This window comes from Elephas maximus, chromosome 16, assembly GCF_024166365.1.
Source record: "Elephas maximus indicus isolate mEleMax1 chromosome 16, mEleMax1 primary haplotype, whole genome shotgun sequence".
Lineage (NCBI taxonomy): Eukaryota > Metazoa > Chordata > Mammalia > Proboscidea > Elephantidae > Elephas > Elephas maximus.
Genome location: NC_064834.1, coordinates 4281716 through 4309039, shown reverse-complemented (window position 1 = coordinate 4309039; position 27324 = coordinate 4281716). Strand labels below are relative to the sequence as shown.

At 41.5% G+C, this 27324-nt stretch overlaps 1 protein-coding gene and 1 pseudogene across 2 annotated transcripts in view; one reads left to right on the top strand and one right to left on the bottom strand.

Annotated features, from left to right (window-relative positions):
• ALOX5 (arachidonate 5-lipoxygenase) overlaps positions 1-27324 on the top strand; it is a 74023-nt gene that overhangs the window by 20934 nt on the left and 25765 nt on the right. For both annotated transcript variants that reach the window (XM_049855547.1, XM_049855546.1), the window contains exon 4: positions 23568-23690. In XM_049855547.1, coding sequence (XP_049711504.1) covers positions 23568-23690 — 123 coding nt within the window. The remainder of the gene's footprint in view (positions 1-23567; positions 23691-27324) is intronic.
• LOC126059663 (tissue alpha-L-fucosidase-like) lies at positions 14796-16183 on the bottom strand (annotated as a pseudogene).

The window sequence follows — 27324 nt, the reverse complement described above, 5'->3', positions numbered from 1 at the left end:
TGTGTTGGACTCAATCTGGTGCAGGCCGTGGTAGATGCGGTCCATTAGTCCTTTGGACTAATCTTTCCCTTGTATGTTTAGTTTTGTTCATTCTCCCTTGATCCCAAAGGGGTGAGACCAGTGGAGTATCTTAGATGGGCGCTCACAGACTTTTAAAACCAGGATGCTACTCACCAAAGTAGAATGTAGAACATTTTCTTTATAAAATATGTTATGCCAACTGAGCTAGATGTCCCCTGAGACCATGGTCCCCACAGACCTCAGCCCAGCAGTTTTGTCCCTCAGGGAGTTTGGATGTGTCTATGGAGCTGCCATGACTTTGCCTTGTATAGGTTGTGCTGGCTTCCCCTGTATTGTGTACTGTCTTACCCTTCACCAAAGTTACCACTTATTTATTGTCTATTTAGTGTTTTTCCATCCCCATCCCTTCCCTCCCTTGTAACCATCAAAGACTCTTTCTGTGTGTAAACCTTTTCATGAGTTTTTACAGTAGTGGTCTCATACAATATTTGTCCTTTTGCAATTGACTTATTTCACTCAGCATGATGCCCTCCAGATTCATCCATGTTATGAGATGCTTCACAGATTCATCATTGTTCTTTATCCATTGTGTGTATGTACCATAGTTTGTTCATCTGATGATGGGCATCTAGGTTGTTTCCATCTTTTTGCGATTGTGAACAGTGCGGCAGTGAGCCTGGGCATGCATATGCCTATTCGTGTGATGACTCTTAATTCTCTAGGATATATTCCTAGGAGTGGGAAAGCTGGATCATATGGTATTTCCATTTCTAGCTTTCTAAGGAAGCACCATATTGTTTTCCAAAATGGTTGTATCATTTTGCATTCCCACCAGCAATGCATAAGAGTTCCAATCTCCCCGCAGACTCTGCAACATTTGTTATTTCCTGTTTTTCTGATTGGAGCCAGTAATGCCGGGGTGAGACGGTATCCATTGTGGTTTTAATTTGCATTTCTGTAATGGCAAGTGATCAAAAGCATTTCGTCATGTATCCGTTGGCTGCTTCAACATCTTAAGTGCCTGTTCATTTCCTTTGCCCATTTTTTAATTGGATTATTTCTCTTTTTGTTGTAGAGGTGTTGGATTTTCTTATACATTTTAGAGATTAGGCTTTCGTCCGATTTCTCATAGCCAAAATTTTTTTTCCCCAGTTTGTAGGTTCTCTTTTTACTATTTTGATGAAGTCTTTTGTGGATCATAGTGTTTACTTTTTAGAAGATCCCGTTTATCTAGCTTATCTTCTGGAGTTTGTGTGTTTTTTGTTATGGTTTGTGACCTGTTAACGCTGTGTATTGGGGGCTCTAGTGTTGATCCTATTTTTTCTTCTATGAACTTTATAGTTTTTAGCTTTATATTTAGGTCTTTGATCCATTTTGAATTAGTTTTTGTATATGGTGTGAGGTATGAGTTTCATTTTTTTGCAGACGACATCCAGTTTTGCCAGTGCCATTTATTAAAAAGGCTGTCTTTTCCCCAACTGATGGACATTGGGCCCTTGTAAAAGATCAGGTGACTGTAGGTAAATGGGTTTACGTGTGGGTTCTCAATTCTGTCCCATTGGTCAATGTATCTGTCATTGTACCAGTACCAGGCTGTATAGAAGATTCTGAGGTCAGGTAGTGTAAGTACTCCTACTTGATTCTTCCTCTTCAATAGTGCTTTACTTATCTGGGGCTTCTTCCCTTTCCATACAAAGTTAATGATTAGTTTTTCCATCTCTTTCAAGAATGTTGTTGGTATTTGGATCGAGATTGCATTGTATTTGTAAATTGCTTTGGGTAGAATTGTCAATTTCACAATGTTGAGTCTATCTATCCATGAGCCTGGTATGTTGTCCCATTTATGTAGATCTTTTTTGGTTTCTTTTGGTAGTGTTTTATAGTTTTCCTCGTATAGGTCTTTTACATCCCTGGTTAGATTTATTCATACTTTTTTTGTTTTTTTTTAGGGGAACAATAAATGGTATTGTTTTCCTGATTTCCTTTTCACCGTTCTCTTTATTGGTGTATAGGAATCCAACTGATTGTTTTTTCTGATTTTTTTTTGTGTGTGTGTGTGTGCCTTAAGTGAAAGTTTACAAATCAAGCCAGCCTCTCATACAAAAATTTACATACACCTTGCTATATACTCCTAGCTGCTCTCCCACTAATGAGACAGCACACTCCTTCTCTCCACCCTCTATATTTGTGTCCATTCGGCCTGCTTCTAACCTCCTCTGCCCTCTCATCTCTCCTCCAGACAGGAGCTGCCCACATAGTCTCATGTGTCTACTTGATCTAAGAAGCTCACTCTTCACCAGAATATTTTCTATCACATAGTCCAGTCCAATCCCCATCTGAAGAGTAGTCTTTGGGAATGGTTCCTGTCTTGGGCTAACAGAAGGTTCTGGGACGATGACCTCTGAGGTCCCTCTAGTCTCAGTCAAATCATTAAGTCTGGTCTTTTCATGAGAATTTGGAGTCTGCATCCCACTGTTCTCCTGCTCCCTCAGGGGTTCTCTGTTGTGTTCTCTGTCAGGGCAGTCATTGGTTGTAGCTGGGCATCCTCTAATTCTTCTGGTCTCAGGCTAATATAGTCTCTGGTTTATGTGGCCCTTTCTGTCTCTTGAGCTCGTAATTACTTTGTGTCTTTGGTGTTCTTCATTCTCCTTTGCTCCAGGTGGACTAAGACCAGATGATGCATCTTAGATGGCCGCTTGCTAGCGTTTAAGGCCCCAGACGCCACTCTCCAAAGTGGGATGCAGAATGTGTTCTTAATAGATATTATTATGCCACTTGACTAGATTTCCCTTGAAACCGTGGTCCCCAACCCCCCACCCCTGCTACGCTGGCCTTTGAAGCGTTCAGTTTTTTCAGGAAACTTCATTGCTTTTGGTTTAGTCCAGTTGTGCTGACCTCTCCTGTATTGTGTGTTGTCTTTCCCTTCTCATAAAATAGTCCTAATCTAATACCTACTTAGTCAAAACCTCTCCCTCCTTCCCTCACTCCCCGTTCTCCTAACCATCAAAGAATATTTTCTTCTCTGTTTAAACTATTTTTTGGGCCCTTATAGTAGTGGTATCATGCAATATTTGTCCTTTTGCAACTTATTAATTTCACTCAGCATAATGCCTTCCAGATTCCTCCATGTTATGAAATGTTTCATGGATTCATCATTGTTCTTTTTTGATGCATAGTATTCCATTGTATGAATACACAATAATTTATTTATCCACTCATGCATTGATGGGCATCTTGGTTGCTTCCATCTTTTTGCTATTGTAAACAGTGCTGCAATGAACATGGGTATGCATATATCTGTTTGCGTAAAGGCTCTTATTTCTCTAGGATGTACTCCAAGGAGTGGGAACACTGGATCCTATGGTAGTTCTATTGCTAGTTTTTAAAGAAAGCACCAAATCGATTTCCAAAGTGGTCGTACCATTTTACATTCACACCAACAGTGTATAAGTGTTCCAGTCTCTCCATAACCTCTCCAACATTTATTATTTTGTGTTTTTTTGGATTAATGCCAGCCTTTTGGAGTGAGATGCAATCTCATTGTAGTTTTGATTTGCATTTCTCTAATGGCTAATGATTTCCTCATGTATCTGTTAGCTACCTGAATGTCTTCTTTAGTGAAGTCCCTGTTCATATTGTTTGCCCATTTTTTATTTGGGTTGTTTGTCTTTTTGTAGTTGAGTTTTTGCAGTATCCTGTAGATTTTAGAGATCAGACGCTGAATGGAAATGTCATAGCTAAAAACTTTTTCCCAGTCTGTAGGTAAACATTTTACTGTTTTGGTGAAGTCTTTAGATGACCATAGATATTTGATTTTTAGGAGCTCCCAGTTGTCTAGTTTGTCTTCTGCATTGTTTTGTATACTGTTTATGCCATGTATTAGGGCTCCTAGCATTGTCCGTATTTTTCCTGCCATGATCTTTAATGTTTTAGATTTTATATTGAGGTCTTTGATCCATTTTGAGTTCGTTTTTTGTGCAAGGTGTGAGATATGGGTCTTGACTCATTTTTTTGCAGATGGACATCCAGTTATGCCAGCACCATTTGTTAAAAAGACTGTCGTTTCCTTATTTAACTGACTTTGAGCCTTTGTCAAATATCAACTGCTCATATGTGGATGGATTTATGTCTGGATTCTCAATTCTGTTCCTTTGGTCTATGCATCAGTTGTACTAGTAACAAGCTGTTTTGACTACTGTGGTGGTATAATAGGTTCTAAAATCAGGTAGAGTAAGGCCTCCCACTTTGTTCTTCTTTTTCAGTAATGCTTTCCTAATCCAGGGCCTCTTTCCATTCCATGCGAAGTTGGTGATTTCTTTCTCCATCTCATTAAAACATGTCACTGGAATTTGGATCAGAATTGCATTGTATCTATAGATTACTTTTGCTAGAATAGATATTTTTACAATATTAAGTCTTCCTATCCACGAACAAGGTATGTTTTTCCAGTTACGTAGGTCTCTTTTGGTTTCTTGCAGTAGTGTCTTGTAGTTTTCTTTGCATAGGTCTTTTACGTCTCTGGTTAGATTTATCCCTAAGTATTTTATCTTCTTGGGGACTACTGTAAATGGTATTGATTTGGTGATTTTCTCTTCGGTGTTCTTTTTGTTGGTGTAGAGGAATCCAACTGATTTTTGTATGTTTATCCTGTATTCAGATACTCTGCTGAACTCTTCTATTAGTTTCAGTAGTTTTCTGGAGGATTCTTTAGGGTTTCTATGTATAAGATCATGTCACCTGGAAATAGAGATACTTTTACTTCTTCCTTACCCATCTGGATGCCCTTTATTTCTTTATCTAGTCTAATTGCTCTGGCTAGAACCTCCAGCACAATGTTGAATAAGAGTGGTGATAAACGGCATCCTTGTCTGGTTCCCAATCTCAAGAGGAATGCTTTCACACTCTCTCCATTTAAGATAGTGTTGGCTGTTAGCTTTGTATAAATGCCCTTTATTATGTTGAGGAATTTTCCTTCTATTCCTATTTTGCTGAGAGTTTTTATCATGAATGGGTGTTGAAATTTGTCAAATGCCTTTTCTGCATCAATTCATAAGATCATGTGGTTCTTGTCTTTTGCCTTATTTAATTGTTTTTCTAATGTTGAACCATCCCTGCATACCTGGTATGAATCCCACTTGGTCATGGTGAATTATTTTTTGATACATTGTGGAATTCTATTGGCTAGAATTTTGTTGAGGATTTTTGCATCTGCGTTCATGAGGGATATAGCTCTGTAATTTTCTTTTTCTGTGGTGTCTTTAGCTGGTTTTGGTATCAGGGATATGCTGGCTTCATAGAATGAATTTGGGAGTATTCCATCCTTTTCTATGCTCTGAAATACCTTTAGTAGTAATGGTGTTAACTCTTCTCTGAAAGTCTGGTAAAACTCTGCAGCGAAGCCTTCAGGGCAAGGGCTTTTGTTTGTAGGGAGCTTTTTGATTACCTTTTCAATCTCTTCTTTTGTTATGGGCCTATTTAGTTGTTCTACCTCTGTTTGTGTTAGTTTAAGTAGGTAGTGTGTTTCTAGGAATTCAGCCATTTCTTCTAAGAGTTCAAATTTGTTAGAGTATAATTTTTGATAGTAATCTGATATGATTCTTTTAATTTCAGTTGGGTCTGTTGTGATATCACCCATCTCATTTCTTATTTGGGTTATTTGCTTCCTCTCCTGTTTTTCTTTTGTCAGTTTGGCCAAAGGTCTATCAATTTTGTTAATTTTTTCAAAGAACCAGCTTTTGGTCTTGTTAACTCTTTCGATTGTTTTTTCTGTTTTCTATTTCATTTAATTCTGCTCTAATTTTTATTATATGTTTTCTTCTCGTGTTTGAGGTTTCTTTTATTCCTCTCTTTCTATTTGTTCTAGTTGTAGGGATAATTCTTTGATTTTGGCCCTATCTTCTTTCTGTATGTGTGCATTTGTTGATATAAATTGACCTCTGAGCACTGCTTTCACTGTGTCCCAAAGTTTCTGATAGGAAGTGTTTCATTCTCACTGTTTTCTATGAATTTCTTTATTCCATCCTTGGTGTCTTCTATAACCCAGTTGTTTTTTAGCAAGGTATTGTTCAGTTTCCAAGTGTTTGATTTCTTTTCCCTGCTTTTTCTGTTACTGATTTCTACTTTTATGGCCTTAGGATCAGAGAAGATACTTCATAATATTTTGATGTTTTGGATTCTGCTAAGGCTTGCTTTATGACCTAATATGTGGTCTATTCTAGAGAATGTTCCATGTGCACTAGAAAAGAAAATATACTTGTTTGCTCTTGGGTGGAGTGTTCTGTTTATGTCTATGAGGTCAAGTTGGTTTATTGTGGCATTTAGAACTTCCGTGTCTTTATTGAGCTTCTTTCTGGACGTTCTGTCCTTCACTGAAAGTGGTATGTTGAAGTCTCCTACTATAATTGTGGAGCTGTCTATCTCACTTTTCAATGCCGTTAGAGTTTGTTTTATGTATCTTGTAACCCTGTCATTAGGTGCATAAATATTTTATATGAGTATATGTTCTTGGTATATTGTCCCTTTGATCATTGTATACTGTCCTTCCTTATCCTTTGTGGTGCATTTAACTTTAAAAAATCTATTTTGTCAGAAATTGATATTGCCACTCCTGCTCTTTTATGATTGTTGTCTGCTTGATGTATTTTTTTCCTATCCTCTGAGTTTTAGTTTGTTTTTGTCTCTAAGTCTAAGGTGTGTCTCTTATAGGGAGCATATCGATGGATCCTCTTTTTTTATGTATTCTGCCACTCTCTGTCTCTTTATTGGTGCATTTAGTCCATTTATGTTCAGCATAATTATAGATAGGTATGAGTTTAATGCTGTCATTTTGATGTCTTTTTGTGTGTGTTGTTGACAGTTTCTTTTTCCCGCTTAATTTTTGTGCTGAGTAGTTTATCTTTATATGTTGTGTTTTCCTCTTATTCATTGTTGTTGATTTAGTTTCTGCTGAGTCTCTATTTTTTTCTTGTATTTTATTTTGATGAGTAGGATTGTTAGTCTCCTTTGTAGTTACCTTAATATTTACCCCTATTTTTCTAAGTTTAAACCTAAATTTTATTTGTTTATATATCCTTGTCTTCCTCTCCATATGAAAGATCTTTGACTACATTTCTTAGTCCCTCTTTATTGTTTTATTCTTTTGCCTAATGACATCACTGTTCCCCTGTTTTGAGTGGTTTTTTTTTTAACTTGATTTATTTTTCTGATTTTTCATATCTGGGTTGACATCTGATGGCTCTATCAGGTATTCTAGTCTTGGGTTGATAGCTGATATTATTGATTTTCTAACCAAAGAACTCCCTTTAGTATTTCTTGTAGCTTTTGTTTTGTTTTTACAAATTCCCTAAACTTCTGTTTAGCTGGAAATGTCCTAAATTCACCTTTATATTTGAGAGACAGTTTTGCTGGATATATGATTCTTGGCTGGCAGTTTTTTTCCTTCAATGCTTTATATAAGTCATCCCTTTGCCTTCTTGCCTGCATGGTTTCTCCAAGTAGTCCAAGCTTATTCTTACTGACTCTCTGTAGGTGACTTTTCATCGATCACTACCTGCTCTAAAAAATCTTTATTTTTTGTTTTGGCAAGTTTGATTATAATATGTCTTGGTGACTTTATTTTAAGACCTACCTTATCTGGAATTTGATGATCATCTTGGATAGATATCTTTCACGATATCAGGGAAGTGTTCTGCCGACAAATCTTCAAAATTCTCTCTGTATTTTCTGTTATTATCCCTCCCTGTCTGGTACTCTAATCGCTCATAGGTTTTTCCTCTTGATAGAGTCCCACATGATTCTTAGGGTATCTTCATTTTTTAAAATTCTTTTATCTGACTTTTTTTCTTCAAATATATTGGTGCCAAGTGCTTCATCTTCATTCTCACCAACTCTGCCTTCCACTTGCTCAGTTCTGCTTCTCTGACTTTCTGTTGAGTTGCCTAATTCTATAATTTTATTGTTAATCCTCTGAATTTCTGATTGCTGTCTCTCTATGGATTCTTGCAGCTTATTAAATTTTTCATTGTGTTCTTGAATAACCTTTTTAACTTCTTCAGCTGCTTTATCTGTGTGTTCCTTGGCTTTTTCTGCATATTGCCTGATCTCCTTCCTAATTTCGTTCTTGATGTTTTGAAGAGTTCTGTATATTAATCTTTTGTATGCTGCATCCGTCAATTCCAGGAAGGCACCTTCATCCAGAAGATCCCGTGACTCTTTGTTTTGAGAGCTTGTTGAAGCAATCATAGTCTGCTTCTTTATGTGGTTTGATATTGACTGTTTTCTCCGAGCCATCTATAAGTTATTGTATTAGTTTATGTTTGCTTACTGTATCCTAGCTTCTTGCTTTGTTTTGTTTTTTATGCCCAAATAAGTTGCTTGTGTGAGATAACTTGATTATTTGCGCCTTTGAAGCTCTAACGTCTTGCCACCAGGTGGCTAGAGCTGTTATCAGGTATTTCAGCCTAGGAGTCCATTCACTTTTCTTGTATGGATTCAGCTCAGGTGTCCAGGTAGTTGATCATCAAGTGTGTGGTAAAGGCTCTGTCTTACAGACTTAGATGGGCACGGGCAATTGGTATAGGTACTGATACCTGGTTGCAGCAGTGGATCATGCTCTGAACAAGGTAGGGAGCTGACAACTGTCCCCCAAGTGTCTCTGAGGAAAGCACATCCCTATTCCCTAGATTGCACAGATGGGTGGATTCTACAGATGAACCATGGGCACCCAATTCTTTTGGTTGTAAGAACTGGGAGGTACCAGTTATCCTTGAGCCCCTGTCAACGGGTGGCTGGATGACCTGAGTGAAGCCACCAGTTCTTAGTCCCCTGATGTGGGTAGGTGAGGACCCTGTTTAATAGTCAAAGTGGTGTCAAACATCAAACACCCACCTCTCCACCGCACAGCTGAAACAGTTGAAGTCTGCCAACAAGGGCCTATTCTCCTGAAGTAGACCCACACAGGTCCATGCAGGGGGGAAAAGTATTCAAAGTCCATGGACTGTTTATGCCTGGACAGAAGAAACTTCTGTCCTGAGCTCCCCAGCTTAGTGGAGCTGACAAATTAATCTTTTGCCCCAATTGTGAATTTATTCCCTCTCCAAGGCTGTGAGAATGGCTCAGAGAGCTCAGCAGGGCCTAGCTCAGGCCCAGGGAAATTGACATCCCCTGAATCTGGCTTGGTGGTGGGGGACACAGTAAAATATACTCAAGTGTTAGCTTTTGCCGAGAGCGCTGTTCTTTTCTGGTTCTGGAGGTGTGAATAAGCTGTGTGGCTGGCTATTTTTCCCTGAGGAAACTGCAGCCGGACCACCAGCCTGCTGCAGTTGCTCCTGGGAATGGTGCTTGGGGGATCCCGACGATTCAGGTCCAACAACTCTTCTCCACTTCTGAACCATCTCTCCCTCCCCCTGCCATTCAGTCTATTTTCTAATTTTGCCTTTGATGTTCAGGGCTCCTAAAAAAAAAAAAAAAAAAAACCCAGCTTGTCATAAAGATAATTGTTTCACTTGTTTTTTTGGGTCGTTGTTGTAAGAGGGAACACCGGAAGCGTGTGGCTACTCCGTGGTCTTGGCCCCACCTCCCAGCTGATTTTTATATGTTTATCTTGTATCCTGCTACTCTGCTGAATCTTTTTATTAGTTCCAGCAGTTGTCTCATGGAGTGTTTGGATTTTCTACCATATCATTGGCAAACACGGACAGATTAACTTCTTCATTACCAATTTGGATGCCATTTATTTCTTTTTCTTTCCTTATTGCTCTAGCTAGGACTTCCAGCACAATGTTAAATAGGTGTGATGATAAAGGGCCTCCTTGTCTTGTTCATGTTCTCAAGGGGAATGTTTTCAGCCTCTCTCCATTAAGAATGATGTTGGCCGCTAGTTTTGCATGGATGCCCTTTACTATGTTGAGAAATTTCCCTTCTATACCTATTTTATTGAGAGTTTTCATCAGGAATGGATGTTGGGCTTTGTCAAATGCCTTTTCTGTGTCGATTGAGATGATCATGTGATTCTTTTCTTTCCTTTTATTTATGTGGTGAATTATGTTGATTGATTTTCTAATGTTGAAGCATCCTTTCATACCTGGTATGAACCCTACTTGGTCATGGTGTATTATTTTTTTGTTATGATGCTGAATTCTATTGGCTAGAATTTTGTTGAGAATTTTTGCATCTATATTCATGAGTGATATTGGGCTGTAATTTTCTTTTTTTTTTTTTTTTTTGGTGGTGGTGTCTTTGCCTGGTTTTGGTATCAGGGTTGTGTTGGCTTCATAGAGTTAATTTGGAAGTATCACTTCCTTTTCTATGTTCTGAAATAGTTTGAGTAGTACTGGTGTAAGCTCTTCTCTGGATATTTGGTAGAATTCTCCAGTGAAGCTATGCAGGCCAGGGCTTTTTTAAGTTTTTGTTGGGAGTTCTTTTATTTGCTTTTCAATCTCTTCTCTTGATATGGTTCTGTTCAGATTTTCAACATCATTTTCTGTTAGTTTGGGTAGCGTATTTCTAGAAATTTGTCCATTGCCTCTAGGTTTTCAAGTTTGTTGAAGTATAGTTTTTCATAATAAAAAAACCAAACCAAACCCAGTGCCATTGAGTCGATTCCGACTCATAGCGACCCTATAGTTTTTCATAATACTTTGTTATAATTCTTTTTATTTCCCTTGGATCTGTTGCAGTGTCTCCCATATTATTTCTTATTTGGGTTATTTGCTTCCTCTCCTGTTTTTCTTTTGTCAGTTTGGCCAGTGGTTTGTCAATTTTGTTGATCCTTTCAAAGAACCAACTTTTGGTTTTGTTGATTCTTTCTATTGTTTTTCTTCTCTCTATCTCATTTCTGATCTTTATTATTTGCTTTCTTCTGGTGGCTGTGGTGTTTTTTTTTTTTTCTGTTCTTTTGTCCAAGTTGTGTAGCTAGTTTTGATTTTATCCATTTCTTCTTTTTTGATGTGTGCATCTATTGGTGTAAACCGAGCTCTGAGGACTGCTTTTGCAGTGTCTCAAAGGTTTTGGTATGATGTGTTTTCATTCTTGTTTGAGTCTAAGAATTTTTTTATTCCATCCCTGATTTCTTCTATTACCCAGTGATTTTTAAGCAGGGTGTTCAGTTTCCATGTAATTGATTTTTTTTTTCCTTGCTCTTTCTGTTGTTAATTTCTACCTTGAGGCTATTGTGGTCAGAGAAGATACTTTGCATTATCGCAATGTTTTGAATTTTGTCGAGGGTTGTTGTGTGTTGGAAAAGAATGTGTAACTTTCAGCCGTTGGATGGAGTGTTCTATATGTGTCTATGAGGTCAAGTTGGCTGATTGTGCCCTTTAGCTCTTCTGTATCCTTGTTGAGTTTCTTTCTAGACTTTCTGTCCTTTACTAAGAGTGGTATGTTGAAGTCTCCTGTTACTGCCATAGAACTGTCAATTTCTCTTGTCAGTGCTGTTAGAGTTTGTTTCATGTATTTTGAAGCCCTGTCATTGGTTGTGTAGATGTTTATTATGGTTATGTCTTCCTGATGGATCGTCCCTTTAATTGTCCCTTCTTTGTCTTTTATAGTGGATTTCATTTTAAAGTGTATTTTATCTGAGATTAGTATTGCCACTCCTGCTCTTTTTTGGTAGCTGTTTGCTTGGTATATTGTTTTCCATCCTTTGATTTTTAATAAATTTACATCTTTGGTTCTAAGATGTGTCTCTTGTAGACAGCATATGGATGGATCCAGGTTTTTTTTTTTATCCATTCTGTTACTCTCTGTCTCTTTATGGGTGCATTTAGACCATTTACATCCAGTGTAATTATTGATAGGTATGAATTTATTGCTGTCATTTTGCAGAGCTTTTTTTGTGAGTGTGTCTGGTGCTGATGTTTTCTTTATTCCTCTTACTCTCCTGTGCTGAAATCCTTTTGTTCGTGGATTTTTTTTTCCATTTCTTTTGTTTTGGTAGATTTCGTTTTTACTGAGACCTTATGATTTTCTTCTTTGTTTTGATGAGTAGATTTGTTAACTTTCTTTGTAGTTACCTTGAAATTTACCCTTATCTTCGTACGTTTGAACTAGTCTATTATTACTTGGTATCACCTTGCCTCCTTCTCCATTAGAAAGTTCTATACCTACACCATTTATTCCCTCTTTTATTTTTCTGTTGTTGGAGTAATTTACAGATTAACCTCTCTAGTTACCTGTTGTAGTTCTTTTCGTTTTGGATAGTCCTTGAGTGTTCATTTCCTGAGTTGGTAACTAGCTTGTATGATCTTGTGTCCTAGATTCAGGCTGTGGTCTGATGTTGTTTGTTCTCAGACCAAAGGGCTGTCTTTAATAATTCTTTATAAGTTTGGTTTGGTTTTTACATATTCCTTTAATTTTTGTTAATTTGGAAATGTCCTAATTTCACCATCATATTTGAATGAGAGTTTTGCAGGATATATTAATTCTTGGTTCACAATTTTTTTCTTTCAAGGTTTTGTATATGTCATCCCATTGTCTTCTTGCCTGCATGGTTTCTGCTGAATAATCAGAATTTAGTCTTATTGTTTCCCCTCTGTATGTGACTTTTCGTTTTTCTCAAGGTGCTCTCAGGATTGTCTCTTTATCTTTGGTTTTAGTGAGTATGATTATGATATGCCTTGGTGATTTTCTTTTGGGGTCTATCTTATATGGGGTTTGTTGATTTTCCTGGATGGTCAGCTTTTCATCTTTCATGATGTTAGGGAATTTTCTGTCAGCCAATCTTCAGTGATCCTCTCTATGTTTCCCATTTTCTCCCCCTGTTCTGGAACTCTGATCACTTGTGAATTTTTTATTTCAATTGTGTCCCACATAATTCTCAGGGTTTCTTCATTTTTCTTCACTCTTTTTTCTAATTTTTCCTTGAAGTTGTATTGAAGTGTTAGTGTTCAATTTTGCTGATCCTATACTCCATCATTTCAAACCTGCTCCTCAGCCCTTCTATGATACTGTCAATTTCTGAAATCTTCTTGTTTATCTTTTGGATTTCTAATTGTTGTTTTTGTATGATTTCTAGTCATTAATTTATTTTGACATTTTGCTCTTTTATTACTTTCCTGAATTATTCCATTTTTTGGTCTGTGTTTTCCATGAATTTGTCTGACTTTTCCATAAGTTTTTTAATTTTTTTCCTCATTTCTGTCTGCTTTTTGCTTCAACTCTTGGATGGCTCTGAATATTAGAGATTTGAATTCTGTATCAGGTAGTTCTTGTGTCTTTTCTTCTACTGAAAAGTCATCTGGTGTTTTATTTTGGATGCCTACTGGAATCATCCTGTCCTGTTTTTTGTTTGTTTGTTTTGTTTTTTTATGTTTTGATATTGTCTGCTGTCTTCGGGACATTCAGTAGTTATTTTCTTCATTTATTGATTGTAGATTTGTTTGTTTCATCCTGCTTTTTTGTTTTATTTGATTATGTCTGAGCAAGCGGGTTGTGTGTCCTTTGTTGTTTGCTCGTCTGTGGGCACAATACTTTTCACCTCCTTGTCCAATGGGCTCAGCCAGTCACTCGCTATGGTGCAGCAGGGCAAGTACAGTGGGTGCTCTGTTTCCTGCTGGGAGCTCCTTGAAGCTGCTTTCCTGTACTCCCTGCCCATGAAACTTTAATGTGGGCAGGGTGAATCCAAGATGTATGGACCCTGCACTTCCCAGCCAGCCAAGCTACTGCAGCCAACTAGGAAGCAGCTGAGGTAGAGCAGGGGGGAGAAGGATGGGGGTAGGAAAGTGTATGTTGCTGGTTACTGGGTGCCCTGTCTCCTGCTGGGAGCTCCATTAAGCTGCTTCCCAATGAAGATTCGAAGATGGTGAATCTGTGCTGTTTTAGCCAATAGGGGGCCTCTACACGTATCTCTCCTTGCTCTCTGTCACTTTCTTATTCCATTCCATGCTTGGAGTTCTTTATCTCTTCATATGACATTTAGTGTTCCAAGATTGACATTTGTCTCGGTTTTATTTAGTTTTGGGGGTCTTTATTGTGGAAGTACGGCATGGTGCTTCCATCTATGGTGCCATGTTGGCTGGAAGTCTCTATTTATTCATTTTTCTGGAAGCCTATGGGTACCTATTTTATGAAACACCTGCCATAGCTGGGCAGCTACCTTTTTTTTTCTTTTAGCTTTGCTAATTTATAATTTATAAAAAGGAGGAACCTAAGTGGTGCAAGCGTTTTGTGATTGGCTGCTAAACTAAAGTTTGGCCATTCGAGTCCACCCAGTGGCTCCACGCAAGAAAGACATGACGAACTACTTCTGTAAAGATCATAGCCAAGAAAATCCTATGGAGCAGTTCTACTATAACACATGGGATTGTCATGACTTGGGGTCAACTCGATGGCAGCTAACAAAAACAATTCGTAAAGCCATCTCTCTTAGCTTCTTATCCTTCCCCTCATTCTCAGGAACCCACTGCTCAAGCTGTTGGTGAGTCCCCCACTGAGACTACTGATCGTCCCAAACTCAAAATTATCCTTAACTCCATCTTCTTTTCCATCAAAAACTTACATTTCCATGAAACAGAAGAAACCAGAGACTGATCCACACATATATAGATACTCGATATATTACTAAGGGCACTATTGATGAATGAGGAAAGAATAGTCATTTCACAAATGGAAGGAGTGGGAGAAGAGTTGGTGACAATTTATGCTAAATAATTGCATGTGGCCGAACTTGTCAAATCCAGTCTACCTCCTCCCACAGGCAATAGTGTGACTTGGCTTATTCTTCATCTGAAGTCATTAGCAGGGATCAGCAGTGTCCCTTTCCTCTGGAATTCAAACGATCACTCCACTCTTGTCAGCTTTAGAGTCCAAGCAAAACTAACAGAGAGAGCAGAGGGTAGTAACCAAGGCAGGGAAATGAGGAGGCCTTGAACTGGATATTGGAACCATTTCAGACCCCCTTCGAGTTCCAGCATAATAACCTTTGCAGTCAAGGTAGTTTTAGGGGATGCAAGGTATAGGACTCCATTTTTTGGCCGGTGCAGTAAAATGCCATAAACATCTGGTCCTGTTGAAGAGTAGCAGAGAGATGTCATGTTCTTATCTGACTGTAGCCTCCATAGCTTAGAGGCATAAATAGCCTCCCTGCTGATGGTCAGCTGCTTCCCAACAGCAAGAAGCCTTTCTTGGAAGATGGGAAAAATCACCCCATCTTTAGTTGGCCCATTGTGGAGAAGAGAGTTGCCTCTCACACTTACTGCCTGAACCAGCTCTGAAATGATTTTCCTCTTCACTTGCAAGGCTTACCATCACCATGTTGCAACGATAGCCCCAGGATGACTTGTCCTTGGAGGATGCACATCTCCCACTTGTGATCTGGCAAGCTCCCTAGCATGTATTTATCTGGACAGTTGTAGAATCCTCCATGGTGACAGAAGCAGTTCTGACCCTACTGGTCATTTATTACCACTTGATCCTTGATATCGCTATCATTGTAGACCCAAGCAAGAAAATCTGTAGAGTTCCAGTAAGTATCAGGACATTCTCACTCTCCATCAGACCAAATTGGGTTAGTCTTATACCTATTAACGAGATCATATAGTTCTGGCATTGCTTTTGAACTCACAAACTACTGTGTCTTGAAGCCATTTTTCGCATCAAGTAGGTAGAGTGGACGGGACCACTCTAAGAGTGAATGATAAAGTCCATAGCATATGTCCCTCTTTGGCAGAGCTGTTCCCAGCTCCCCAACAAATCACGATGGGGTCTTAAGTCCTAAGTGTTCCAGTTCCAAGACACAGGACTTGGCCAGTTGTGAGGACCTCATGATGCTTTGTGGTCAGAACTACATACCTGGCCCCCACCACTAGATGAGGTTGGTCCAGTGGTCTGGCTGGAAGAAGGCGGCTGTGAACTGCAGCCTGAAGTTAGCACAGCTGAAGCTGGGAGGGTAGTTGTTCATCTTGAAGAACTCATATTGGGGCTGTCCCTCACCCTTCCACTGCCACCAGAACCACTCACTGCCCCAGGCCAGCACTGAGTACATGCTCCAGTGAACAAACACCCTGGCGGGGCATCCAGACTCTTCCAGTCCGGGGTGAAGCAGCGATGAGCCCTGTGTTGCCGCTGAGCTGCATGCCTCCACTTGGCTGCTCTGAGAACCATCAGCAGGAGCAGCACAGCGCCCACCACCCAGGACTTCGTCTTGGGGGTACACAGTGCTACACATGTTATTGTTGTTGTTAGTTGCCTTCAAGTCAGCTTTGACTCATGGCAACCCTATGTACAACATAACAAAATGTTGCCCAGTCCTGTCCTATCTTCACATCCTTGGCATGCTTGAGTCCATTGTTGAGACCTTCCAACCTGGGGGGCTCATCTTCCAGCAGTATATTGGACAGTATTTTGTTGTGATCCCTAGGGTTCCCGTTGGCTAATTTTCAGAAGTATGGTTCCAAGCCTTTTTTCTTAGTCTGTCTTAGTTTGAAACTTCTCCTAAAACCTGTCTACCATGGGTGACATTGCTAGTATTTGAAATACCAGTGGCATAGCTTCCAGCATCATAGCAGTAGGCAAGCCACCACAGTAAGACAGACTGAAAAACAGACGGACAGACATAATATATGGTGGACACATATTATACATGTACATATATATTTCACAATAAAAATGTTGAAAAATAAAACCTTCATTTCTTTAGCACCAGATGTTGGGAAAGTAATTTGGTTTTATATTATGGATAATATTAAGGATATATGAATTTACAATTTGTTTTACAATATTTGTGTGCAAGCCTGTCACCTCAAGCACCCTATGATGTCCTTCGAGACTTTTATACTTGGTACAGAGCACTTGCGTTATCTGAGGGCTCTGCCACTCCATCCCAAAGGGTGCTTGTTTCTACACTCCTTCCTCTGCTGTTCTGCCACCCTGAGCCACTGTGTCACAGCCCCCCAGCAAGCACTTGGCATGCTTCTAGCTTTGTGGAGGGAAGGTGTCCTCTGTTGCACCTACGTTGGGCAGCTCCCATACTGTCAGGCTAGTTGTGTCCTGCCTGGTGAGTGGACAGTGAGCCTTGTCAGCACTCCACTAATGAAACCAAGGTGTTAATGGCTGGTTGCAATTAAATTCATTCTATAGGCAAAGCGTGCCCTAGAATTTTGTTCCCCAACCTTCTTCCCCTTCCCCCAAAAAAGGATTCTATGGTAAAATAAGTTTGGAAAGCTGCTTGGTACCTCCTCTGCCTGGAGGTTCACAATGCACATGAGCACTGAATTGTCCAGGTTCCGTGGTAATGAGCCATGGTCGTTTTTTCACCAGTTTTCCCTAGAAGCATGTGATGGACAGCTCTCGGTGTACTGCAGAATGAGGGTCCGACAGAACACCCTTTGGGAACACCCCCCTTACCCGAGGAGAGGCGGCTTTAGTGTTGTGTGTGTTTCTTAATTGAGTATTTTTAGTTACCTAGGTATCCATCCATATTATCTAAATAATGATAATTTTGTCCTTTAGTTTCCATTATTTAAGCCAGGCCAGGGCCAAGGGAAATAGAGGGATTTTCTAGTGAGGTGTTTTGCCCCTTTCTTAGATCTAATCACCTAATCATCATTTCATCTTCCTCCTTTCACTCATCTGTCCTTTTCAGAGCCCCCCTCTGCTTCCTCTTCAGCTCTTAGTTCAGGAAACACTGAACTTTGCACCGTCTGCACAATATTGGAGCTTCCTCTTTCACATGAACTCTCAGGCATTCAGATTAGAATTCTGAAGTGAAGCAACAGCTAAGAATAGTCCCCTATATGGCAGAAAGCCTGTGAGTCTGGCCGACTCTCCTCACAAAATCATACATTCAGGAAGATGGGGAAACCCACACGGGCGATAACCCCTCAGCCCTGTCTTCACACTGTCACTGCACGTGTGTGTGCACACACACTGCAATGTAGGATAGTTTGTGCAGTGTTCAATCTACAGCATTTAATCTAATCATTGTGTGACTTGCTGTTTCACTCATCACTGTGTTTTGAAGAGTACCCAGTAGATACAGACAGATGTAGTCCCTTCATTTGTCTTCTGTCCAGCACACTGCTGTACGAACAAACCACCGCTTACTTATCCACTCTCCTGCTGACAGACACTTGGGCTGTCTTTAATTTTTAGCTGTTACAAACAGACCTGCAGTGAGGTGCCCTCTTTGATGAGTTACTCTTGGAATATCCCTAAAGGAGGCTTGCAGACACGTGGGCCATATGTGCTTTTAAGTTAGCCAGGTAGTGCTGATTGTGTGCCAAAGGGCTTCTGCCAGTTTACACCCCCGGCAGCCACTTGAAACTTGCTGTGTCCCTACATCACTGTGTGCTTCGCATCTTGAGACTTTCTCCTTCTTGTCAGTCTGATGTGAGTCAAAAAGCGTCTCGTTTTTTCCCTCCCTCTTAAATCACTACGTATTTCTTGTCTTATTTGGATGTGTGTGGTGGTGGTGTGGTGTGTGTGTGTGGTCTTACAGACAGTGGGTGTGTGTGTGTGGTGGTATGCGTGTGTGTGGTCTTACAGACAGTGGGGTGTGTGTGTGTGGTCTTACAGACAGTGGGGGGTGTGTGTGTGTGTGGTGGTATGCATGTGTGTGTGGTGTGTGTGTGTGGTCTTACAGACAGTGGTGTGTGTGTGTGTGTGTGTGTGTGGTGGTATGCGTGTGTGGCCTTACAGACAGTGCTGCAAGAAGCAACCTTGTGCAAACATCCTTATGTTCTGCTGCTTTAATCACTGTCAGATCAAATCCCAGAACTCCGATTGGCTGCGTTGTCAGCATTTTTCATTTTTAAGAGACACTGGCAAACATCCTTTCACAAAATGTTATAGTAAGTTTCGGTCCTGCCAACTGTGTGTCAAAGTACAGTTTTACCTTCACTTATAACTGATGACTGATCTGCAATCTGGCTGACAATCTAGTAACCCCTAAGGGAGGCCCCATTGTTTTAACCCGAATTCCGCCGACCACAGGTGAGTTAAGTATCTTTTCATTTGGTTGTTACCTGTTTGCATCGTTTCTTCTTTGAATTGCCTATGTGTATGTTTTATTTTCATGTGAAGGTTTTGTTTTATTTTGTTGTGTGTGTATATGTGTGTTTTGATTTTGTTTTTTGGGGGGTCTTTTTATTATTAATTTAAAGGAGCTCTTTATATATTAGAATGGTATCGCGTTGTTATATGTACTGCAAACATCATTTGTTTATATATTGGAATGGTATCGCGTTGTTATATGTACTGCATACATCATTTGTTTTCTGTTGCTTTTTTTCACAAAGAAGGTTTTAGTCCTCTATTTACTTAACTATTTGCATTGCTTTTCGTTTGACCTTTGGGTTTGTTCAAGGAGGCCGGCCGGCCTCACCCTACTTTTATACCAAAAATTCTGTATTTTTACATAATGCTTTTTGCTTTGAACTTCAGAGCTTTGCTTAATCTGCCATGTGTTTTTATACGGGATATGAAGGAAGGGCTGGATTTTCCCAGCGGCATTTGTTCCATAATGCATTCCTCCACGGTGACCTGTGATGACCCCACATCACCCAGAGCATCATTTGATGGTGGTCATGGGCATGGCCTCTAGACCCCAGCGCCTGGATCCAGCTCCACTTACTGCTACTTAGTGTGTGTCCTTTGAAAGATGTTTAACCTCTCTGTGCCTCAGTTTCCTTGTAAGGAGAATGTGGGGAACAGTCCCTATCTCATAGGGTTCTTGAGAGGGTTAAATGAGTTAAACCGTGAAAGCACAGAGACAGCACACAGTACATGTTGCTGTTTCGTGTTACAGTCTCACATTTCCTGGGTCTGTTCCTAGACTTGGTGTGTGGTCTATTTTTCTGTCCTAGAACCCAGCACCAAGCTCTTTCTAAAAACTTTCTAAGTTTTAAAATCTGTTTACTATCTCACTGTTCTTTTTTAAGTTTCATGATGAGAATTGCTTTGAATTACATATAAATGTGTTATGTATTGGCATCTTTAGGGCATTGTATCTCTCCGTCCAAGAACATGGCAGGCATTTCTTTCCACGTAGACTTGGTGTAATGTCCTTCAAGAGAATGGTTAGCTCTCCTCATGCAGGTCTTCTACCTTCCTGGTTACTTTCTGTTGTGGTAGTAGTGGTGGTTGTTGTTGATGTTTGCTGCTGTCAAGTTGGCCCCTGACACATGGTGACCCCATACACAACGGAACAAAACGTGCTGTCCCCATGATCAGTTGTGAGTTGAATCGTTATGATGCATAGTGTTTTCATTGCTGCCGGATTTTCAGAAGTAGATTGCCAGACCTTTCCTCCTAGTCTCTCAGCCTATAAGCTTCACTGAAAGATGTTCAGCATCATAGCAACACATGTACCTCCCCTGATGGCCGGTGGTGGCTGTGTGTAGCTTTTGCTATTCTGAATGAGATATTTTTCTGTTTCTAAATAATTGTTGCAGGGATAAAGACACAATTTTTTTTTTAGTATTTACCTTGAATTGATACCTTACCAAATGCATTTATTGGCCCTAATGGTTTTTTTTTTAATGGTTTTTTAATTGAGTCTTTTTAATCAGCCATCTTATCTAAATCATGGTATTTTGTCTCTTATTTTCCATTATTTACACCACTGATATTCTTTTTTTATTGTATGACTGGAACACAAAAAACAAGGAATACAGTACTAATCAGCATGCTAAGGCTAGACCTTGATTTCTGAAGACGGTGTCTGTGCTGTTTCTGTTTTGTTTGTTCAGTATGATATTTGCTGTGGTTTTCTGTTACTCATCTCTAAGGAAAGTCTTGGTTCTTTCTAATTTAAAATTTATTTGGCTCAATGTCTTCACTTAATTTCCTCAGAAGAAGTATGTGGTTGATTGATGAAATATTTGAGCTCTGGCCTGTCAAAAAAAATTTTTTTTCCTCCTATCCTCACCGATTACTTGACTTCTTACAAGAATCTTAGATAATGATCTTAAAAGGGATATCCTACCATCTTAGTTATCTAGTGCTGTTGTAATAGAAATACCACAAGTGGGTGGCTTGAACAAACAGAAATTTATTCTCACCCAGTAAAGTAGGCTAGAAGTCCGAATTCAGGGCGTCGGCACCAGGGGAAGGCTTTCTTTCTCTGTCAGCTCTGGAGGAAGTTCCTTGTCACCAGTCTTCCCATGGACTAGGAGCTTCTTCTCACAGGAACCCTGGGTCCAAAGTACGTGCTTTGCTCCCATTGCTGCTTTCTTGGTAGTATGAAGTCCCCAGCTCTCTGCTTGCTTCCCTTTCCTTTTATCTCTTGTAAGATGAAAGGTGGTGCAGGCCACACCCCAGGGAAACTCCCTTTACATTGGATGAGGGATGTGACCTTAGTATGGGTGTTACAATCCCACCCTAATCCTCTTTAACATAGAATTACAATCACACAGTGGAGGACAACCAGACAATACTGAGAATCATGGCCTAATCAAGTCGACACATATTTTGGGGGGACACAATTCAATCCATGACACCTACAAACACTTTACACTATCTTCCTGTTTTCAGTGTGGCAACTGATAAATCTAATAAGTGTTTGATTCTTTTTCTTTTCTCAGAAGCTTGTGGGGTATGTCGCTCTCCCTCCTTTTAGCCGCCCCCCCCTTCTCTCTTTTGTGCTCTCTTCTCTCTTTGACATTTAAAAACTTAATTGGTATATATTTAGGTGATGTTGCTTATTGACCCAGTTGTGAAGATTTTTGTTTTCTTTATGTTGAGGTGTAATCCATACTGAAGGCTGTGGTCTTTGATTTTTATCAGTAAGTACTTCAAGTCCTCTTCACTTTCAGCAAGCAAGGTTGTGTTACTTGCATTATCGCAGGTTGTTAGTGAGCCTTCCTCCAATCCTGATGCCCCATTCTTCTTCATATAGTCCAGCTTCTCGGATTATTTGCTCAGCATACAGATTGAATAAGTATGATGGAAGGATACAACCCTGCCATTCACCTTTCCTGACTTTAAACCATGCAGTATTCCCTTGTTCTGTTTCAACAACTGCCTCTTAATCTATGTACAGGTTTCTCATGAGCACAATTAAGTGTCTGAAATTCCTATTCTTGGCAATGTTATCCATAATTTGTTATGATCCGCACAGTCGAATGCCTTTGCATAGTCAATAAAACACAGGTAAACATCTTTCTGGTATTATCTGCTTTCAGCCAAGATCCATCTGATATCAGCAATGTTATCACTTGTTCCATGTCCTCTTCTGAATCTGACTTGAATTTCTGGCAGTTCCCTGTCAATGTACTACTGCAACCATTTTTTAATTATCTTCAACAAAATTTTACTTGCGTGTGATATTAATAATATTGTTCGAAAATTTCCGCATTGTGTGGATCACCCTTCTCTGGAATGGGCACAAATATGGATCTCTTCCAGTCAGCTGGCCTGGTAGCTGTCTTCCAAATTTCGTGGCATAGATATGTAAGCACCTCCAGCACTGCATCTGTTTGTTGAAGTATCTCAATTGGTATTCTATCAATTCCTAGAGCCTTGTTTGTGTTTTTTTTTTTTTTTTTTTTGCCAGTGCTTTCAGTGCATCTTGGATTTCTTTCTTCAAAACCATGGGTTCTTGATCATATGCCACCTTCTGAAATGGTGGAAACATCAACCAATACTTTTTGGCACGGTGACTCTGTATAGCCCTTCCATCTTCTTTTGATGCTTCCTGCGTCTTTCAACATTTTGCCCATAACCAAAAAAAACCAAACCCATTGTACTGAGTCAATTCCAACTCATATCGACCCTATAGGACAGAGTAGAACTGCCCCCACAGGGTTTCCAAGCAGCAATTGGTGGATTCAAACTGCCGACCTTTTGGTTGGCAGCCAAACACCTAACCAGTGTACCACCAGGGCCCAGAATCCTTCAGAATTGCAACTCGAGGCTTAAAATTTTTGTTCGGTTCTTTTAGCCTGAGAAATGCCAAGCATGTTCTTTCCTTTTGGTTAAATTGATAGTTAACATTAATGGACTGATGAATGACTGGCTCAATTTTGTACATCTATTGGAGTCCCTGGGTGGTGCAAACAGTTAACTTGGCAGCTATCCAAAAGACTAGAGGTTTGAGTCCATCCAGAGGTGCCTCAGAATAAAGGTCTGGCAATTTACCTTCAAAAAGGCAGCCATTGAAAACCCTATGGAGCACAGTTCTAATTTGACACACACAGGGTCACCATGAGACAGAGTTGACTCCACACTAACTTTTTATTATAAAAATTTCTGCCTGAGACTAGCTGAGACAGTACAGTGGGAGACATTGCCTCAAACAGATGGAGTCACATGAGGCTTCCTTCTTTGCTCCTTTTACTCACTGGTGCACACCTACCATTCCCTAGCTTTTTGAGGTAAATGCCAGCCTCAGGTTTAGGGGGCCTGATGCCTCCCGCTGTATGCTCAAGGTACAGCAAAGTTCACGCCCCTGGTACCCCCACACTGGAAGCATAGTCAGCCTGTGACATGTTGGCCTGACAGTGGACACATTGACTGCCACATTTCACGTCATGTAGACACAGGCCACCTCACCTGAGGGTGGCAACACCAGGCCAGACACTTAACCCACTTTTCTCCTCCTTCATGCTCAGGTGGATGGAGTGGAACCCAGGCTTTCCCTTAAGTATCGATGCCAAATTCCACAAGGATTTACCTCGCGACATCCAGTTTGACAGTGAGAAAGGAGTGGACTTTGTTCTGAACTACTCCAAAGCGTAAGTTCACTAGAACGTGAGGCCTCTGGGCAGCCCCAGCAGGGGCCAGGGTGGGAGGCAGGCCCCTCACCTCTTTCCTAGTGAGTACCTTGAGTAGGGGAACAGCTCTGCCAAGCAACTGTCCCCAAACACATTGGATTGTCTCTTGGCTACAGAGTGGCTTCTCAATATACAGTCACAAGATAATTCTGTATCTCAGCAAAGCTACCACCTGGGGGACACCAGACAGCCAAACAGTAGCGTGTTTTTAGCCCTGAAGCTCAGGTCTATACTTGGAATGCCCCACCCCCACCCACATGACCCCACCACGTGACCCCTCCATGGCCAATTCAAGTGTGGACAGTGTCCAGGCTAAGCCTCAGCGTGGCAGGGCTCTGTAGTCACAACAGCCCGGATGCCTCTGCTGACTCCTAGACTTGCACTCTCATTTGCCCAAGTAAGCACAGTTATTGTCCACATTTTACAGGTGAGGAGCCTGAGGAACAAGGCGGTCAAATGCCTTGTCCAAAGCTCCTGCTAACAAATGGCAGAGATGCTGTGCGCTTGGACTTGAGTTTGAATTGTTGCAAGCTTAGCTTAGCTTGCCGAATTGTGAGACTCATCTGGGGGCTTGGTAAGAATACAGAGTCCCTGGTCCCGCCCCAGGGCTAGTGCGGTGGGGGCACGTGAACCTGCACGTTGGTACCTGGGGGGTTCTCCTAATCATGCACATCTGGAAAACGCTGACCAGCTCTCCATGATGCAACCAGGGGCGAGAAACACGAGCCTGGTCAGTCTTCTGTGGTGACATTTGTGCAGTTGAGTAGCTGCTTTCCTGGAGAAGGGCACCTCACTTGTCAGGGCTCTCAAAGGAAAGCCATGGGAGGCCATTGTATGGCAGGTTTCCAGTGGTCACACACTCCCAGCCCTGAGCCCAGGCTCTGGCTCCCTTGGACATGTTGAAAGAACCCTACACACACACACACACACACACACACACACACATACACCCCGCAGCCTCTTGATCAGCCTCTGCAGGGATCCCTTGAGTCAGAAAGACCATACGTACTTACCTCTGGAAAAAGAAAGGGACTGCTGTTTATCAAGCCCCTACTTAGTGCCAGGCACTTAGTGTGTGGGTACTTTCTATGGAGAGTCATCTATATTAACCCTCACAGCAACCCTGGGTGGTAAGTAATATTACTGACAGTTTTGAACTGAGGAAAACTCCAGCTCAGATGTGTCAAGATCAAGGAATTTGCTTAAGGTTATATAGGTAGGAATTGACAAAACCAGGATTTGAATCCAGGCCTGTTCAGCTCCAAAGCTGGGAAGTTTTTTCCCCTGTGACAGTCAAACTGGAGAGAAAAATTAAAATCAAATATCTGGATTCATAATGAAGCAGTCTCCAACATCTAGCTACCTGGAAACATCATGGTGATAAACGTTTTACTTTCCACCCAGGGGTTGGCATTTTTGAGTCAAAGGCATATAGCTTTATTCGGACAGGGTCCAGACCAGTATGGGACAGAAGCAGGACAGAAGGCCCTTGTGAGAGGGGCAGTTTGGAAAGAGAATGATAAGGATGGAGAGGCTGTGAGATCAGGGGAGCATGATGCTGCTGTGGGGGGGAGTAAACTTGTGCTTAGTAATGGTGGATGGGTGGAAGGATGGATGGATGGGTGGGGGGGTGGATGGGAGGATGGGTGGGTGGGTGGAAGGTAGGAAGAAAAGAAGGATGGATGGGTGAATGGGTGGATGGGTGGGTGGATGGATGGTTGGACAGATGGATGGATGGATAAGGGAAGGATGGGTGGGATGGATGGAAGGAAGAAAAGATGGAGGGAGGGAGGGATGGAGAGATGAATGAATGGATGGAGTGAATGAGGAATGGAAAGAGGGAGGGATGCATGGAGGAAGAGATGAATGAATGTATGGATGGATGGAGGCAGGGATGGAGGGATGAACCTGGAGGGAGAGCTGTGCCTTACCTAGAAGATGAGATCCTAGCTCCTCCTGAGGGACTACCTATGTGAACCCCACACAGAGAAGGTCCTTGACAAGGACAGCATTTGTCTTCATTCTTTCTTGGGAGTAGGAACAGGGCCCAGCCAGCCAGGATCTGCACCTCTCCACCATCACACCCTGCCAAGCACCGGCTCCCTCTGATAACTCTCTGCCCTCCACAGCTTATACAGGGCACACAGTGAGGGACCCTCACTCTCTTGGGGCATTATGTCATTGATGGGGTTCAGGAAGGCTTTGTTACAGTGGGGGCAACTGACCTGACTTGCTATTAGCCAGGCAGACAGAAGTGGGGCCCAGAGAAGGAGAAAGGTCTGCCCTGATCAAGAGGGTACCATGTGCACAGGTATTACGTGGTGTGGCTTGCTCAAAAAACCAAGGGAGTTGTGACATTTCCTGGTGGTTTCAAAGGAGGAATAGTTTGTATTTACTGACCATGCACCATTTATGGCATGGTCCTGAGCTTCAGAGATTGGCAGGGTTGATAAGGGAATGTCCTTGTTGCAGGAAATTGAGAAAGCAAGCTTCCTGACCAGCAGAGCAGAATAGGTAGTGCAGAAATAGTGCTGAGTTCTGGGAGAGGTGACAGACGGGCTAGGCTCATGTAGAGACCAGGCTTCTCGGCACCTCACAGACAGGCCACGCAGGAGTGCTTCCCATCACATGAGATCAAGGAGGTGGCAGCTCCCTGAGGGGGCTGTGGGAAGGGGACCACTGGGCACCTCGTCCATCCCACGGACATCTTCCTGAAAAAGTAGCATCAGAAATGCTCCCACGATCGGAAGTCAGCCACTGTTCATCTGGATTTCAGATATTCAGTGAGAAATGGAGAGCTGTGAGAGGTTGTGTGAGGAGGGACGGTGGAGTTGGCACTGCAGAGCAGGAAGCTCACCTGGCAGATTTTGAAGATTAGAGGAGGGACCCGGGGTGGGGAGGAGGTGGACAAGACAGTAGCTGGGAGGAGCAGATGTGGGATCCAATCGAAGTTCAGGTCACAGTGGGGGGAGGGTGAGGGGAGAACCTGAGGCAACCATGAAGTTGTGCATCTGGCTTGTAGGGAAAGTGGGGTGTCATTAAAAAGGGGAGATAGGGAAGAAGAGGCTTGGAAGGGAAGTTGTATCCAGTTTGGGACGTGTTGAGTTTGAGAGTCCTGTGGAACGTCTTAGGAGACCATGAGTGGTGCAGTTAATCCACTTGGATGCTGACTGAAGGTTGGAGGTTCAAGTCCACCCAGAGGTGCCTCAGAGGAAAGCCTTGACAGTCTACTTCTAAAAGACCACAGCCACTGAAAACCCTGTGGAGCACAGTTCTACTCTCACACACATGGGGTTGCCATGAGTTGGAATCGGCTCAATAGCAGCTGGGTTTTGGTACAGCATCGGTGGCCAGCTCCTGCAGCCAGTGGGACATGCAGGCTTGAAACTAAGCCGAGAGCCTTCTGCAATCATTGGGGCCCAGGCAGTGGTTGGGAACCCTGTTAGAGGCAGGGGAGAGAAAGCTGAGGGCCAGAATGGAGGCTTTGTAGGAAGGTGGTGAGGGAGAGGAGTATTGTCTCGTAGCCATGCTCCCAGCAGCCCTTGCTCTTGACCTCACCCTAAGTATTTGAGGTTGGGCAAAATTATGTATATGG